Source organism: Stegodyphus dumicola, chromosome 1 (genome assembly GCF_044657685.1).
Source record: "Stegodyphus dumicola isolate Sdum_Otavi_A_Nest chromosome 1, ASM4465768v1".
NCBI classification, from domain to species: Eukaryota; Metazoa; Arthropoda; class Arachnida; order Araneae; family Eresidae; genus Stegodyphus; species Stegodyphus dumicola.
This window is the reverse complement of record NC_140768.1, coordinates 97,710,584-97,729,862: the sequence shown is the minus strand read 5'-3', so window position 1 is coordinate 97,729,862 and position 19,279 is coordinate 97,710,584. Positions and strand designations below refer to the sequence as shown.

The 19,279-nt window shown below is 32.3% G+C and overlaps 2 protein-coding genes across 3 annotated transcripts in view; one reads left to right on the top strand and one right to left on the bottom strand.

The window, feature by feature from the left end:
• Positions 1 to 2,863, bottom strand: part of LOC146999163 (N-acylneuraminate-9-phosphatase) — a 107,551-nt gene extending 104,688 nt beyond the window's left edge. Inside the window, exon 1 of one of the 2 annotated variants that reach the window (XM_085817931.1) lies at positions 2,678 to 2,863. In XM_085817931.1, the coding sequence (XP_085674057.1) occupies positions 2,678 to 2,776 (99 nt within the window). In that variant the 5' untranslated portion in view covers positions 2,777 to 2,863. The remainder of the gene's footprint in view (positions 1 to 2,677) is intronic. The other variant, XM_085817932.1, reaches the window with a different exon arrangement.
• Positions 2,864 to 3,033: 170 nt separating this feature from the next.
• Positions 3,034 to 19,279, top strand: part of spn-A (RAD51 recombinase homolog spn-A) — a 50,262-nt gene continuing 34,016 nt past the window's right edge. Inside the window, exons 1-2 of the mRNA XM_035374626.2 lie at positions 3,034 to 3,517; positions 12,493 to 12,630. Coding sequence (XP_035230517.1) covers positions 3,440 to 3,517; positions 12,493 to 12,630 — 216 coding nt within the window. The 5' untranslated portion in view covers positions 3,034 to 3,439. The remainder of the gene's footprint in view (positions 3,518 to 12,492; positions 12,631 to 19,279) is intronic.

The window sequence follows — 19,279 nt, the reverse complement described above, 5'->3', positions numbered from 1 at the left end:
ATGAAATAGATAATAAAACAAATTCCAAATTTGGGCTTCCAGATGCCAATATTCGAATACTTTATTCAAAATCTGATGTCTTTATGTTCCGTTGTTTTTTCATAGAGCAAGAAACATATATACATTCATGCAGATTCTTCATTATTTTATTTATGTAAATACAGGGTGTTTATAAAGCCCCGGACCCATTTTCGATGTTTAATAACTCATAAAATAATGAAGATATAAACAAACTTATGGCATTTATTGATGGACTAACTTATATATTTTCCTTTTCAGGTTTGAATATCTTTACTTTTGTAAATATCATCTGCGCGTGTGGTTAATTTCAGATAATTTCATTTTCCAGTCTAAATATCTGTATTTTCTAAATATCGTCTGCTTATTAATTGCATTTTTCTCTCTTTTGTTTTTGGCAACTATTGCAATGTCATGGACGTTTTCCTTTGGGGATTTGTAAAGGACAACGTTTACAGGAGGAGAGTGTCGAACCAAAGAATATCTAAGGAACCAAAGAACCTTAGAGATTCTTTGGTCGAACATTGATGACCTTAAAGACAGAATTACGACCGCAATAGCCTCTGTGGATGCCGACATGCTTGCCGGTACCTGGCGTGAAATTGAATATCGACTTGACAGGGGCGTAGCTAGAGGGGGGCAAGATGGCATCTGTCCCCGGGCGCAAGATCCAAGGGGCGCCAAACTGATGTTACGACATTTTAGAATTAAATGTTTTCCATCCTTGGCAAGCAGTAGGGGGGGCGAAATCTTCAGTTGTCCCTGGGCGCTGAAAACCCTAGCTACGACTCTGCGACTTGATATTCTCCGTGCGACGAAGGGGGCACACGTGGAAGTTCATTGACAAGGGTCATGAAACTTTTTGAGTCTATCTAACCATTTATGTTAGTAATTTTAATCTACCGTTATTATTTTATGAGTTATTAAACATCAAAATGGGTCCGGGACTTTATAAACACCCTGTATAATGTAGGGCTCTAATATTTGGTGGCAACAATTTGAAAAGTGAAACACCGTTTTATAGTAGACGACGCAACATACCAAAACGAAATTAATAGCCCTTCTGGACAAATTACCCCTTTGGGCTACTTATTGCAAAAATATAAAACTGCAAAAACCCTACGTTTTTATTTAGAATTATATGAGGTGAACGAAATGATTACATGCAATATAAAATAAATTTTGCATAGAAAAAGATAGAAAATTACAGTTTTGCAAATATATGAAATTAAAGACAAAAGCCATTGGAGCATCGTATAAAAAAGCATTCCAGAACTTAAGGATAAAAACGTGAAAACATTCGAATTTTAGCGTCGTACCAGAAGGTTTTTTATGCCGTCGCTGAACTCTCAGTTTATCAATCTGCTTTTAGACTCACTTCTGCTAACGCGATTTTATATTTCTTCCTAATTTTATTATTAAATGTCGCTTTCTTCGCCCTTACGCCACACAAAATGTGTCAGTAAAATCAAACAATTATAAAAGAAGCATACTTTTAGAACTCCTGATAAAGTGTTGCCATATATCTTTTTCTCATATCAATGTTCAGTTTTCATAACAAGACGACCTACACTTTTTTTTTTTCTTTTTAGCTCTTTTTTAGACATCACTTTCTTCACACATACGCCACAAAATTCAACTTAAAAATCACAAAATATTTAAAAACAGCATATCGTTAGAGTTCCCTATATAGTGCTAAGTGTTGCCATATGTTTTATATTAACTATATTAGTTCTTTAAAAACAATACATGGCGATAGCATTTGATGGCAACATCCTTTTATTTGAAAAGTAATGTGGACACAAAAATTATACTAACAGGAAAGTGAGGACTGAAGCTAACAGCACTTCTGGTGCTAAAAAAGCTCTCTTTCAATTACGTGAAACGAAACAAAATTTAATTTTGTTAAACAAATATTGTAATAAACAAAATTTAATTATTTTTCCCGGGGAAAAATCCAGGCTTTTGAAAGAAAACTTTTAAATTAGGTTTTAATAATTTTAAAATATATCTAAATATTCTTAAATGGCAAATAACTGAGGTAAGTCATATTCTCAAAAATAAAATTGATGTTGAAATTTTTTAATTGCGTCTGTGCTTTTTGCAAAATAGATACTTTTAGACTACTTAGAATATTAATGCAATTGTGGATAACTTTGAAATTTTTGTTTAGATAGAGTTAAAAGCGAAATAAAAAATATTTTCTCACAAAAGGCACTTGTCACATCTATCATTTAGATTGCAACTAAATATATACTGTTGCCAAAAATCAAATTTGAACAAAATATAATTTAATAAAATTCATTTTTTTTAAATTTTAATTTACTGGGTAGAAGTGGGCTTATAAATGTAATTGTTAAAGTTCAAAGTTTCATCTTTTAAAGCTTATTTTTTTTTAATGTAGTGTAAACAAATTGGTAAATAAGATAGCTTTTAATTAATTTAAAAGTATTATTTTCTTTATTCGCTGGATTATATTTATTTCATGTTCACAAACTCATGCATATTTCTTTGGTAAATATAAAATTTTATCCTCTCAGACTTCGTAATTAAAAATAATTATTTTACGCTATTTAATATGTATCTGGATTATTAGATATTCATTACATAAATTAAATTAGGAAATCATTAAAAAAAAAAGCAGTCAATAAATGCTTACTTGTTCGCATGCTAATCGATCGGCCTCTTTTGTATTTATTAGAGTGTTATCCAAATCAAATAAAATTGTTGTAACATCTTGAAATTTATTCGGAGGCATTTCTGCAATTACTTCGACTACTGCTCTTTCGCTACAAAAATAACACGCGCATTCCCCCGCCGTGGTCTTTCATATCCCTTTTCCTCCTCCTCCTCATCCCAACAACTTCTGATTGGTTAATTGTCTGTTGAAGTTTTCAGTAGCCCGCAGAAATTTTGAGTGTAATTAAGAACATACTTACAGGATAAGATTCTTTAAAATATTTTAAACACATTTTAATAATAATTCGTATTTTTAAGAAAGATTTTTAACATCAAATAATACTGTATATTTTCTGCTATTTTATTATTTTTTAGCTCCGGAACAATTTCAACATTCTGGCGGTTTTCTGAATAGCAGTTAGATCTCCGTGTTGTGTTATGATGTTTACGTTCAAAAATTCTGAAATTGTAAATGTAACAAAAGTTTCATTGTATTAGATGAGAATTCGTAGGGTTTTTCTAATAATTAAAGCTGTATAGCGTATGCAGTTGGTTTTGGGTTGATGTTTGTAATACCGAAAGCGTTTCACCAGTAAGTTCCGAACTGTCGTTGAATCCAGTTTGCAAAACAAACCACAGACTATTTTTTTTTTTTTTTTTTTTTTTTTTTTATCAAACTGCTTTTCTTCTTTAATCTGTGCTATATTTGTTAAACATTACGAACTTTAGTTTAAAATAAAACATGTCCGCGATGGAACAACAAGCTGCTGTAGTTGAAGAGGCTGAAGAATCTGGTCCACAGAGAATAAAGAAATTGGAAGTATGAAATGTATTTTTATAATAGAAAACTTGTTCCGTAGTGATTTTAAAGTGTAGGTTTTTTTTTTTAATTAACTATAGTTGCTGTAAAATATATTCATGTGATGGTCGTATTCTTGCATTTTATTAGGAACTGTTTATCATTTCTTTGCATGTAAATTATTAAACGTGACACATTTTTAATCTATTTGTATATGTGAGCATAAATAGTATGGGTAATACATTTTTCTATAGAGAAGATGCTGATAATGTAAAATAGAAATATCAAGTATGAATTTTAATTATGAATGTAGTTTTATGTTTAGAAAAATGTGTTCTAGCTGTGTCCTCAAAGTATATATTTTATTATTTAATGAAAAGCTAATATTGTTTGTGATAGCAACATACTTGAAGGAGTGGACCATGTTTCTCTTGATAGATTAGGAAATGCAAAAAACATTTTAAAAATTATTTTAGTGTAGTAAGTGACATACAATCTGAAGGTATTTAAAAAAATATAATTTAAATCTTGATTAAATTAATTGCTGTACTATACATTCGTTGAAAATGTGGCATGTAAATCAAGACTTCTCAATAATCAGTAATTAAATAGTTCATTTTAAAGCATAAATTAATATCAGTTTTATATTATAAAATGTTCATTCAACATGCTTTACTCAATTTTCATTTTTTAAGTATATGAGTAGTTATAATAACCAAGTAGTTAATATAATTTAACTAATAGAATTAAATTTATTTTAATACTTTTAACTCAAATGAAAGATGTACACTTTGATGTAAAATTTTAAATCCGGCAAAATAGCATTCTTAGTTTGATGCAGATTTTGCATAACACTTTATTGATTTCAAAGGCGCTCGAATACAGGTCACTTTCCTTCAGGAGCAAAATTTGCTTTTAATTCTGAATAAGAGTTTTAACTTTTTTAACATTGCATACCTCTCTATTATCCGGACCGGATTCAAAAATGAATATATATTATATGTTCATACACATTCATACATATATTTCTGATTCTGATAATGGAAAATTAGCAAACATTCTGTATATGACTAGACAATGTATATTGCAGAGACATTGCAATTAAGGGTAAAAATATATTTATGGGTACCCCTTGGCGATTTTTGGTGGTACATGGATACCGAGTTTGTACAATTTGCCTTGTTATTTTGGCTTGTGTAGTGCCGCTACACAAAGTCAAAATAACAAGACAAAGAATTGCACAAAATCGGTATCCATGTACACATCAACCTATATTCACTTTAAAAAAAATCAGAGAATTGTATAAACTTGGCATTACGCACTCCCTTGACTTTATCCACGTACACATCAAACTATATTCACTTAAAAAGTCAAAGTAACAGCCAACCAAAAAAAAAATATATAATCTCAATAAACTACAGTCAAAAGTCATTAATTCGGACACCCATAATCCGGAATGATCTATAATCCGGACCTCAAAGCTAAAAACTTTCTGCGCATGTGCCGCGTTGGCACAATCGCACAGGCGTTTTACGCGTGCGTGTAAGACCTTGACTACTGCACATATGCGTGTGCGCAAATGCAGAATACGTTTTCACCTGAGCGTTTAATGTATAACGGACGGTGTAAGCTAAAATTATCTAATTATCTATTTCAGTTAATGTTAATGATTGCGTTGTTTAACTGAAAGTCCCAACAAGTCCGAATTAACGACTTTTGACTGTATATTTTAAATCAAACAATGAAATAACATAAAAAAAGAAATTTCGGTTGATCTTTACAATAACACGCCGAACAAATAATATTAATTTCGATGGTAAAACCATCGAAACTAGTCTTGTGAAAATTTGAAAATATAACACTGATTTTTGCTGTTTGACTTCTAAATTAATACAGTCAAAAGTCGTTAATCCGGACTCATCGGGACTTCGGCGATTCCGGATTATAGATCATCAGTTTAAATTTCGTAAGATGGCATGCAGAAATTCTAAAATTAAAAATATGAAACCGTAATTTATGAAATAAAGAACAATTATGATCTTAAGGGTATCAAAATTTACAAAAAAAAAAAAAAAAAAAAAAAGCTTAATATTTATTTATTTTATTAAACATTTCTTTCAATGTAAGTTGTTTAAGTTGCTTCGTTTTATGTGATAATACTTTCTCTTTAATTCTATAAACAGACATAATTCCTTGTTCAGTTACAAAGTTCCGCTGTTCAAGTCCCGTTAATTGCTGTGCCGAGAACACCGACTAACTTGTCAATCGAAATTTTTTCGTTTTCACTAACCTCTCTGTCACATTCTTCATGTCTTTATCCATTTTTTGCAGCAATTCCACTTTTTGTTTGTTGGACATCGAAACGTACTTTCGTTTTGTATATCCTTTGGAAGTTCCAGCATCGGAAATTCTATTTGACATAATCGAAAGTTCAAGTTTATATTTATAAAATTGCTCTTACAGTCTGCAAAAAATAATAAGCGCGATCCAATCCGAAGATTAAGGAACAACGCAATCATTAACATTAACTGAAATAGATAATTAGATAATTTTAGCTTACACCGTCCGTTATACATTAAACGCACAGGCGAAAATGTATTCTGCACTTGCGCACACGCATATGCGCAGTAGTCAAAGTCTTATGCGCGCGCGTAAAACGCCTGTGCGCATGTGCCAACGCGGCGCATGCGCAGAAAGTTTTTAGCTTTGAGGTCCGGATTATGGGTGTCCGAATTAACGACTTTTGACTGTATAAGGAAATTCATCTTTGCACTACACAAAGGAAATACCCAATTACTTTATTTACAAATTAACACGTCTTCAATCAAACAAAATTCCTTAACAGCATCCAAAAACTTCCTAAAATTATCTGAACTAGAATCTGTATACTAGCATCGCCACATAAATTCACAAAATAAGAGTAAAAAATATCCTCCGTAGCGACGTTCAACCGTTCGCATTTCCCACGTTCAACCATATGCATTTCCTTCCTACAAACAGAACACCTAATAATGGCTAGTATGTAAACCTTCATTTACACACCAGTCAAGTAATGCCCTTTTCTCCTTTCTTTCCAAATTGTATAGAAACTTCAAATTAATCTTGCCACATTCAGCCATTTTACCGTTAACCAAAAAACAAGCAATATACTTCCTAACCAACACACACACCACAAGCCCTTGCGAATTTAACTCAATCGTACAACCGATTATGTCATAATAGGTTTCCCATAACATTCAACTACTCAGGCTATCATAAATGAAACAACAACTTCGCGATAATACAAGGGGTACCCTCTTCTCTACTCTAACCCAATTAAGATATAAAAATTATTTTAAAGTCAAATAACATGAGGGCCAACATAATGAAGATCACAATTTAAACCAATGTTTTCCAAACTTTTCTCATCATGAAACACTTTCTAAGTTCTAAAACTTTTAAAGAATGCTAGAGTAAATTTGGGATTTTATTTATCATAAATGATAAAATATGAATGGTTAATATATTTAAATTTCAGCTAATTTTTATTTTCGGTTGATCTTTACATTATGGTAACTTGGCATTTTTTTGGCGAAAATTTGGCGACCAACTCTCCTACAGCAACCCTCTATTTTTTTTTCCCGCCACCATTTTGTCTTCACGAAGTAAAGACATGTTTCTTTTCTTTTTATCTACTGAACACTTCTTCCAACAATCTACTAGCCGAATTACACTTATGCTAGAAATTTTATCTAACAAAACTGCTTAATCATGACAAATATTAACTGCAAAATTGGGAAAAAGTGCAGAATCGCAAACTCCTTGCCGCGTTTTTCAGAATCGCACATACACAGTAACCATGTACACGTCGACTTATTTTTACTTAAAAAAATATCCCAGAATTGCACAAAAATGGCATTGCGCACACTCTTCACTATATCCATGTACACTGCTTTTTTCTCATAAATTAGAAAAATTTCACGAAAATACATGACATTTTCTCAATCTTTAAACCAGGTAAAAAGAACATATAAGAAATTACCTGATCGCGAAAAAGTATTTACCCTTTCCAAATATGAACATTTCCACATATAAAATACATAAAATATCCAAAAACTTTTACCTCTAAATCATCTATTACATTATACACGTCACCAACGAATTCATACCGTAAGCATTACAAATACTTAGTATCAAATATTTAAATTATTTTCATGCACGTTTACTTCAACTTAAACGTGTACCAAATTCCTACAAACATAAAATTCACAAAATAACTATAATTTAATTAAAATATCACTAAACCATGTACACGTCTGCTTTTTTCTCATAAATTAGAAAAATTTCACGAAAATACATGACAATTTTCTCTTCTCAATCTTTAAACCCGGTAAAAAGAACATATATGAAATTACCTGATCGCGAAAAAGTAATGAACATTTCCACATATAAAATAAATAAAATATCCAAAAACTTTTACCTCTAAATCATCTATTACATTATACACGTCACCAACGAATTCATACCGCAACCATTACAAATACTTAGTGTCAGATATTTAAATTATTTCCATGCACGTTTACTTCAACTAAAACGTATACCAAATTCCTACAAACATAAAATTCACAAAATAACTATCATTTAATTAAAATATAATTAAATTCAAAAACACTACTTAAAATATAAATGAGCACATACATTAAATTAATACATACATAAATACCCATTTCGAATTCACTTTAGTTACGGCCATGGGATCCAAAAATTCACGAACACTGTTTCACACAACGCAGAATAAGGCCAAATACAAAATTTCCAGATTTTTTCCCGATTTCTCCCCTTTTCCGATTAAAGAACCGTAATTCGTCCATTAATATCACATGACATATCCCATGACCTCTCATTTCCCTCACACAAAATAATGCGTAATCGGAACTGAGTACTGCTCACATTATTACCAAAGTCCCAGGTAGTAACCTTTATCGCCTCCAAAATGTCGCCAAACTACCAGTTACCATATTGTAAAGATCATCCTTATTTTCTTATATATGAATTGTTGACATGCAGTCATAGCTGGAAATAGCATAGCTGTATACTGAAATTAGAAAACAACTCCAGTTACCCAGTTTTTGGTTATAAATTTCTTTTTTTATATATTGATGTATTTGCTTTATCATTATAAGAATGAAAAGTTAATGATTACAATTTTTAAAATTACTTATCTGAATAATTTTTTATCTATTCCTGCAACAATCATTTGGTTATGAGTATGAATCATGTAATCTGACTTGACTGCTTCTCTGTTTGTCTGTATCAGTGTAACTCACTGCATTCTTATAACACTCCTGTGGTGCAGTAATAAAATAGTGAATCTATCGATTTGTTAATTGTGAATAGTGCCATCAAGATGTAGTAGTATTCTGTTTCTGTAATTGCGACTTGGGAATTTCCGTTGCAACATCATTGTGTTCAAGATTTATTATCCAATGTAACACCAGTGTGCAGTAAATGTGGTGGTGAAATATGGGTGATTATTAGATCAACCCAGTGGGCAGCATAAAGAATATAGAAGTCAGAAATGCAAAATTAAGCCATACCAAACATAATATTCATTCCAGAAGACAAACTTTTTCATATACATGGATTTAAATGGTGTATGTAATAGCTGCTTGTCCATACAAGAAGTCTTGGAGATTGTGATTGTAACCTATTGATGAATCAGGTTAGAATGGTGCAATATACAGACAAGGTTTTTAATGCAGTGTGCAACTGGTTTAATTTAGGAAGAGAAGTGTATGTTTCCATGTTTGGTTGCCATGCTTGGAAGAAGGGTGGCATAGTAGAATGCATAAGAGATCAATAATGTATTGTTTCCTTAGGAAACATGAGGCCAGTCATGGGCAGCTGCTTCCAGGTAATATAGCTAGCAAGGCAACTATCATCCTCTGACTCAAATGAATATGACATCCAAAATCATAAAAGCCACATTGAAAACCCCTGGGTTTAGGTCCCTTATGGTGATGATATTTTGTAACTGGATGGTAAGACAGACACTAGTTCTAATCATATAGATAGAGGTAGAACAAGAAACAAGTATTTATTGTGACATGTGGTCAGTGTAAGTACACCCACATGACAGTTAATCGTGAGATGAATTGTAGGTTCATCTTTGGATGGTAACTTGGCGATTTTTTGGCGAAAATTTGGCGACCAACCCTGCTACAGCAACCTGCTAGTTTTGTTTTGGATGCCATTTTGTTTTCACAAAGTAAAAGCTTTTTTTTTTTTACTCAACATTTTTTTCCAACAATCTGCTAGCCGAATTACGCTTATGCTAGAACTTATATGAAACAAAAGTGCTTAATCATGACGAAGATTGGGTGCAAAATTGGGAGACGGTACAGAATCGCCCACTGCTTGCCGCATTTTTAAGAATTGCACATACACGGTATCCATGTACGCACCGACCAATTTTCACTTAAAAAAACATCCCAGAATTGCACAAAAATGGCATTGCTCACACTCTTGACTTTATCCATGTACACTGCTAAAGTTCTAGCCAGTAACCTTTATCGCCTTACCAAAGTGTCGCCAAACTACCTGTTACCATATTCCAAAGATTAGCCGAATTTTGTAAATGCTTCTACACTGAGAGGATGGAATATTTATGAAGTCATCTTAAACAAGAAATTATACAGAATATGATAGTAACAACAAACATGATGCTGCTCCATCAACTTGCTGAACTGTGGTGGAAGTTTTTCAGCAATGCTTGTGTGAATGAAAAATGAGAATGGCTATCAGTGTTATTTTACATCTGATTATAGGAGTAAAATGATGACTATTGAGAAATAGGGTTGCTTTATTTGATAGATGACAAATTGGATCACTTTAACTGCTTTTTTAAATGTCTCAAAATATATGATGTCTCTTTAGGACTACATCAGTGCATTTTTCTGGTAATTTTGTATAACTGAAAATAATAATCTGGTAATGTAATAAGTCTTCTTTATTAAAAGTAAGTATATATAATTTTTTGTATTTATTTTTTATTTATGTAATGCTGCTTTTTGTATGATTTAAAACAGTAATGTTATAACTTTCTTTGATTTTGATTCTTTGATGGGTTGTAGGTCAGTAGGTCACCTGTTGTAAGACTATCCTATATATAAGGTGTGCCCAATCGGAAAGGAGACTACGATTACACGTAAAGAAAATTTAATAACAATATTTTAGTTACAGTTCGTGTGGAACAGTACAGCTGTAAATGATTGCTGTTGACATTGATCCCAGCAAGTATGAAAGGAATGGATTGGCTTCTCTGTAGAAACTGGGTTGCTGGCGGATCCAGTTTTTCCATGGTGTCCTGCACATCCTTGTCACGGGTGAACTTGTGACCTTCTAATCATATAGATAGAGATTTTACTAAAGGGCTGAAGATGTGAGAATTACATGGGAGGATATTAGAGCTGTATAAATGACCTTGCAGGACCTCCTATCAAAACTGTTCAAGGAGCTTGAGAGTCTTCTTGGCCACATGGGTCCTAGCATTATCCTGGAAAAGCACTATCCCATTTGAGAGCTTCTCCCTGGGTTTGTTCTTAATGGCATGTTTGAGCAATGTGTTGCAATACTGCTCAGGAGTAAATGTAGGGCTATTAGGTTATTTGGAAGCAAGAGACTTGAAGAATGAGCAACGCCTTCACTGGGAATCGAACCGCGGACTTCTGGAATACGCACCAGTGTACAGACCACTACACCACAAAGGCACGCTAAAAAGGCGGGAGAAATACCTTATGTACTCCCCCTTTTAAAGGGTGACTGGGGTTTTTAGGCCATCCAATTGCCAAATCCTGGTGAGGAGAATCGTCATCCACGACCTTTTTTAGTTTGGACGCCACTTGTCGAGCTATTAGTTTATTTCAAAGCAAGAGACTTTAAAAATGAGCAACACCTTTGCCGGGAATCGAACCACGGACCTCTGGAATACGTGCCAGTGTACAGATCACTACACTAAGAAGGCGGGAGAAATGCTTTATATAACTATATTTATATACTTTATGTAACTATTGCACTCCATTGTAGCCAGTCCATGAGTAGAGAGGTCTTTCTTAGTCAAAAAAAGAAACCAGGCATCATTTTTCTGGCTTTATGGGTAGATTGGGCATTTTTTTGATGAGGGGAGCTGAAATATTGCCGTTCTATGCTCATCTATTTAGAGGTAGAGTCAAAGTGGTGACTCAAGTTTTATAATATGCCACAATCTTAGCAACAAAATACATTCCTTGTTCAGTGTATCTTAACAGATGGTAAGGCAAACACCCATTCTCACCATCTTCTGATTTCCTGACAGATTTTTGGGTTCCCACTGTTCACAAACTTTGCCATAACCAAGCTTTTTATGGATTATGTGATGCATAGTTCCTTTATTTATTAACTGTTCAGCATCAGTTTCACTTGTGGTCATCCAATTAATCTGCTGTATGCACTCCTCCACAACCGAAATCATAGCACCATTGGTAATAATGTGTGCCTGCGCAGGGCATGGCAAGTGTGTTTTGGTGTTTACACGTCCAGCTTGTAATGTTGATAATACCGGAATATGGTGCACTCTCCACGACACTGCTCTTCATACACGTCTTTCACCCAGTGATAAATTTGTGAAGCATGCTTCCCTTCTGTGCGAAGAATTTGGATAATTGCTATTTGTGCTGATCTGGAGGAATCCATCATGCAACGAACTGTGAAGAAGCTCCAGAAATGAGGATATTCTTTCAACTTCATTAACTATGCGTGTGCAGCTGGGAATACCGCAACATCATCTATTGGGTAATGCATTAACAAACTGGGATTTGATGAAACACTGCTACAGCTAAGGTGACACCTTATATCATCTATCAATTTAGCTGATTTGACAGGTTATTTCCTTTGTTTTCTTTAGCTGCATATGTGATATGTGTGTGTGTGTACATATATATGTTCATTTTATTAAAATTTCTGCTGATTTTTTTATTTAGGGAAATGGCATATCTGCAAATGATATTAAGAAGCTTGAGGAAGCAGGATTTTATACTGTAGAATCTGTTGCATTTGCTCCCAAGAAGGAACTTCTAGCGATCAAGGGTATAAGTGAGGCAAAAGCAGACAAAATGATGGTAAGTGTTAATAGAAGAAAAATAGCATGTACTGAAATTTAGCCAAGAAATATGGAGAAAATCAAATGTTACATGATAAATAATTTTTATACTTCAAAATCAAATCTGATATGTGTAGCACAGTTTCTAAAATGATACTCTGAAGAAACCATAGAATACTACAATAATATTTTATATAATTAAAGAATTTTTTTCCGCCTATGTACCATGACGATATTTGTTAAATTTTGTGAGATGTGATAACTGAATCGTCTCTGTTTTGTGTAATTTCATGATGATTTAAATGCAGTACATTACCATTTGTTTTCACAATCAATATTAAATTTTTAGATTTTACCAGGATTAATTCTCTGTCATAAAAAAGAAAAATATCGGTAATAGGAGATTTAGTTTTTTTTTTCCAAACTCGGAACCAAACATGATTTTTGAAGGTTGCAATAGAATTTCAAACTTTTAAATTTAAATACAACAGCTAATATTTTCATTTATTATTAAATGATACCAGTACTTAATTCTTACATTTAAAATACATTCAGCATATGAAAGATTTTAAATTATCTATTATACAATATGAAAATCAAGCCAATTTAATATTGGACAAATTAAATGGGAAGGTTTATTACTTATGTGTATGTGAATTTTGTATTGGGACTAATCAAGGATTCACTTGGCCATTTTATGCTTCATCTTTTTACTAGAACATATTTGTGTATGTTGGCTGAAAAAAAATTATCTTTTATTCTTCAGAGACCTCTGTACTTTTAATGTTTCACTCAGTACTATTAACCCTTTGGCGTGCGCGATATTATTTTTGTATTTTTTTTTTAACTAAAAACTCTAGAAATTGAATATTATGATCCTAGAGACAAATAATATAGGAATAAAAAAAAATCTACTCTTGCCCATTGTTTTGTGGGTGGTGGTCGCACTATAAAACCACCGCGCGTCTAGGACTTTGAAACTTACTTAGGTAGTAGGAAAAAAAAACTTACCTTTTTCAGTGCGCGTTTCCAATAAATGACGAAATTACGAATTTTTTAAAACAAATGCATGTAAGAATTGAATAATATATGTATTTTACATTATTTTACAAACTAAATTGTCAGAAAAAATTTAAAAACAAACATTTATGTAATTTTTCTATAGCAGTGAAAGTATAAGTATCTACATGATAAGGACGTCAGGCTACATGAATTAAAAAAACTCAGTAAAATAAGGATAAAAAAAGACTCAGTGTTTTTATTATTTATTTATTTATTTATTTTAGTTTTAAAGAACAAATATTTTTTGTGACACTGTTCAAAGCATGTTTTGTCTTTTTAGTACATGCATAGACCCACATTGCATGTTTCGCACATGTATCTTCCATGATGTTTCTTCCTTGTGCTACAAAATGTACACTGATTGGATCTAAATTTCTCCAGTTTATGTCCAGCGTTATTTAGTTTCTTTTCATCTGGCACATGACATTTGTGGTTTTTTTATGTTAATAAGGGGAAGGGCTTGGTCTTTTTGGCTTTGGTACGGATCATTCGTTTCCCATTCATATTTATTTTATTCGTATTTCGTCTCAAAATATTCAGAAAATATTTTAATTTAAATAAAACTTTATGTGATTTCTATTTTTAATTACAGCAAAGTATATTTACATTAAATTTAAACCACAGGAAATAATTTATAAAATCACTATACTAGCTTGGAGAGCAAGTGTGTTGAGGTCAGAGAAAAGTCTGGAAAAGAAAGACCTTTTTACTGGGCAGGTGCGTGTATTGTTTAGTAATAAAATAACTCTGTGATTTCAAAACCCCTTATCTATATCCAGGTAAAAATAAACATTCCTATTTGAGAAGCAAGCAAACACCATTGTAAAGAGCAGTGTTTCAAGGCGCGACCACCAAGCCTCTAGAGCAGCGGTCAGGGGGAAGTTTTTTAATCATTACCCCAAAATATTTTTGTGTAAGTTGATATTACCCCATGGCGAAGAGGGGGGGGGAACCGAAATTGCCTCTTTTTAGCATCTTTCATATTATAGCCCCCCATGATAATTTTGAAAAGAAAACAATAACTAAAAATTTAATTTAAACATCATTTATTCAATTTATCAATGTAATACCTAGTAATACATAACGGTAATAATAGTAATATAAGTAATATATATAACAAATTGAAACCCATTGGGGTACAATTGAGGGTTGACAATTTGGGATACTGTAGCAAATTATAATAATAATAATAATAATGGTGGTACAAACAAAAATTAGAATTGAAAAAATTAGAAAAAAAAGAATAATTGAAAACATTCTTTCTTCACGTTTTGGAGAAATGATGTTGTTTCATGTTCGATGCAGTTGCTTCAAAATTGGGACTTTTTGATGTAAGAGTGATTTGAATACAGTCTTCGGCGTTTAATCAATTTCTGTTCTTAGTTTTTATGTTCATTAGAGTGGGAAAGCCTTGTTCGCACAAATATGTTGTTCCAAATGGCAGCAATTTTTTAACCGCCTCTTCATGTGCAATTTTGAAAGCCTTTGCAGCTTTTGATATCCAAAAAGACGACAGATTTGATTTACTCTCAAATTGAATACGTGCTTCAGTATTAGATCGAAGTTCAAGAATTGCTTCTGCCAAACCTGAAGGTTCTTCTGGTATCATAGCAATTTCACATTTAAAAAGATCTACAATCCAACTGACAGTACATGTATCAAGATCTGGAAAGTAATCTGAAAACCACTTTCTGAGTTTGATAAGATGTCTTACAATTGTATCCTTGCTGTCAGCAAAAGTAATATTTTCTCAATCTTCCAAAAACAAAGCTAACCTTGAAAAAGAAGCTATCTTGTTCTGTTCTACTTTCTGTCTCCAATATTGCAGCTTTAATCCAAACGCTGAAACTATTTCTCTCTCTGAAATGATATTAATATTCTTTCCTTGCAATTCTTTGTTTAATATATTTATACTCTCAAAAATGTCCGCTAAATATGCGAGATATGCAACCCAGGAAGAGTTTTTAAACTATCTGCGAGAATATTTTTTGATCAACTATAAAAATTTCGACTTCAGTTTTGAGAGTCTATACTCGATTTAGTACATTTCCGCGAAAGAGCCACCTTACTTCTGTATAATAAAGTAGGTCCGTATATTCAGCTTCACCGTCCTGACGTAATTCACGAAATAGCCGCGTGTTTAGTGCATGTCCCTTGATAAAATTCACAATCTTGATGACATCATGCATGACGGCTTCCAGTGTAGGTTCTAAATATTTGACCATAAGGGCCTGGCGATGGATCATAAAGTGAGTAACTTTAATTTTTTTTTTTTTTTTTTTTTTTTTTTTTACGAAAGCCGAAAAACCATTAATATGACCCAGCAAAGCTGGAGCTCCATCCAAAGATACAGAAATACAGTTTTCCCGTTTTAAACTTTGCGCATTGAAATATTCATTTACTTTATTGTAGACATCAATTCCTTGAGATCTCAACTCGAGAGGAGAACAAAACAGCAATTCCTCTTCAAAATTATCCTCACCTTTGTAGCGAGCATATACCATTAGCTGTGAATTGCTACTAAAATCAGTTGTCTCATCAAGCTGAATAGCAAAATATTTAGCCTGTTTTAATGTGAAAAATAACCTGTTCCTTCACATTTTCTGCTAATATAGAAATTCGTTCTTTCACAATTCTCGCAGACAAGGGCACTGAATTCAGTTTCTTCGCTTCTTTCTGACCACACATAATCTCTGCCATTTTTACAGCAGCTGGTTTAACCAAATCTTCACCAATAGTGTATGGTTTCTTATTTCGAGCAATCAACCAGGCTACTTCAAAGCTAGCCCCTGATGCTGAACGCTGATCAAATGTACCAAACAAGTTGCTATTCAATCTTTGTCTTTTAACAGATATTTCTAAATTTGCAAAATATTCTCGCGGTTTGGAAGACAGGTGTGAATGCAAATTATCTAACTGTTTCTTCAATTGACTTTTTTTTTGAACGATTCTGAAGTCAGTACCTTCATACATACAACACACTGTTGTTTCATTGTACCATTGTCTTCTATTTGTATAAAACCGTAATTAAGGAATTCGTCGTGTTCTTTTTCTATTTGCTGCCATCTGAAGGGAGAAAAAAAACAAAAGTTGTAATATACTTGAATTAAATTTTCAATTGTTTAAATTGTTCAAGTTGAAAAAAATACTAACAGGTTTATAAAATAGCAAATTAAAAATATATATTTTTTACTCACAAAAGTTTCATTTTTACCCCATTTGGAGTAATTTACCCCGGTTTCCCGACCGCTGCTCTAGAGCATTGTGACACAATGCTCTAGTGGGGCAGTGGTCACGCCCTGAAACCACAAAGCAAATGCCATACGTATAGAGGGTTTTATATATATATATATATGCAGTTTAATTATTGCTATTTTTTATTGTTTGTGATAGAAATCATGATGTGCGATGAATAACTTTTGAAATTTAAAGTTGTTTATATTAATAAAAGTAAGTTATTTTGTCTCATTGAAAACGAATTTTAAAAGGCATCCGATTTGAAGTACTAAGACCTAAAACATGTATGATTCTGTAGTCATTTTGTGTTATTTAGAGATCAAAGATCAGTAATCAATTTATTTTCACTTACAAATTTCCGAAGAAAGAGGAGAAAAAAAATTCGAAAATTGGTGGTTTCAGGGCGCGACCACCGCGCGTCAAAGGGTTAATAATAAACATGAAGCACAGAGGGTGTTCCAAACTAAATATATGCCATTGTTTGAAGATGAAAGTTGCTCAGGACTTAATTGGTGACTTCTTTGGTTCCTGATACTTTCAGATTTGCAACTGCATACTTATGTTTTTTGACCAGTTCTGCTGATTTCCTAATCTGTGTTTCTTGTTAATCCCATCAACTTATAATTGTTGAAACAGTAGGATCATTGCTCTTCATACAGGTGTTTTAATAATATTATAAATAAATACTGGACAGTCCATGACTTAACTGCCAGAGTTTGATATTTGTAAACAACACCTGAATCAGAAGGCATGTGAAGTTTTAACCTAATTCTGAAAAGTGGAAGTGTAAAAAGCTGAACCTGTTCTTCACAGTCTCATTTACAAGAAACATGGTATTCATACAGTTACATGTGAAATTAAAGTATTTGAAAGTTTTATCTTAATTTTGAAATGCATAGCATTATGCACAAAAATGTTATTTTTAAACTAGCTGATGTACCTGACATTGCCCGGACTTTACTCAGAGTAATGAGGCTTCATTAAGAGGATGAAGGTAGTTTTTTTCAAAATCTCAGGTAGACAATAATTTTTCTCTTATTTTGATTAAAGATGAATAGTGCAAAATTTTTTTCAAGCTTTAATAAAACTGTAAAACTAATGTTGCATTGTGTAGAGGTTTTAACAAGACCTGGTACTTGCTTTGCAGTTGGTTATGTCTTTTTTCAGAAATGAGCTTTCAAACTTCGCAATCCTTTCTGACCAATTTCTTTATCATTTTTGAAATATTCTAAAAAATCTGATAGACAGTGCACTTAAATTTTGCTTTAAAGGTTTTGCACTGTTCTAAAGAGTAAATCAACAACAGCCGGATTTAATGGTGTTAATAGGAACTGATAGTAGGAACTTGGCAACTGTAATGTGAACCTAAGATGGGTGACTTGGTTTCAAAATTCAAACTGAGTAGAAATATTAATATTTATTTATTTATTTTAAATTCCTTGTATTACTTGTCTTTTGCAGTAGCCTTGGTGAGAAACAAATGGTTACAGTTTTCTGTATGAGTGTGAGAAACTAAAACAATTTAATTGATTTTCCGTAATTGCAGTTTGTCGATATACTGGTTTTTTTTTTTTTTTTTTTTTTTTTTTTTTTTTTTTTTTTCATTATAAAATACTCATTATTTTCAGATGAAATCAATTTCAAAGTTTCTAATTTATTATAACATGCAATTTAATTAGCAGTTTATCAAAGAATAATGCATACTGGAAAATTCATTTTTCATAAATTCTTTTTGATGGCCACAGTTCAGCAGTTGCTGCTACTAAAGAAAAAAAAACAAAGTTAGACGACCATAAACTCTGTTAGATACTCTCCAGGTGATGGTGAGCTGAGCATCTGTGCTGCTTGTTCTGCCATTTCATTGATCCACATAAGCATTCTGCTTGCTGCTGAGATTACAGTGTCAAATAGTTTCTTTTCCAGCATATAATTCCGTATTATGCACGTTTTAATAAATTTTTCCCTTTGATAAAATGCCCTTTTTTTGCCCCCCAAAAAACTATGGCTTTCTTTTCAGTTAATTTATAGTAATAAGCATTAATTCAGTTAATTTATAGTAATAGATTGAAAGTAATAAGCATGACAAATATTTTCAGTGAAAAACTAGTATAATTTAAAAGCAAAAATTTTTGCTAGCCGAAGAAGCATGAACTATAGGCATGCACAAAAAGCCATTATATTTTAAAATCAAAGGCAGAAGAAATACGTTTGTGCAGATTAGTAACCACTGAAAAAACACTGTTTTAAAAGCAAAAATTTTCACCGATTGAAGAAATGTGAGCTACGAGCATGAATGAAAAATTGTTATATTTTAAAAACAGTGCTAGGAAAAATGCATATCTCCTGATCATAACTATACATATTTGTTT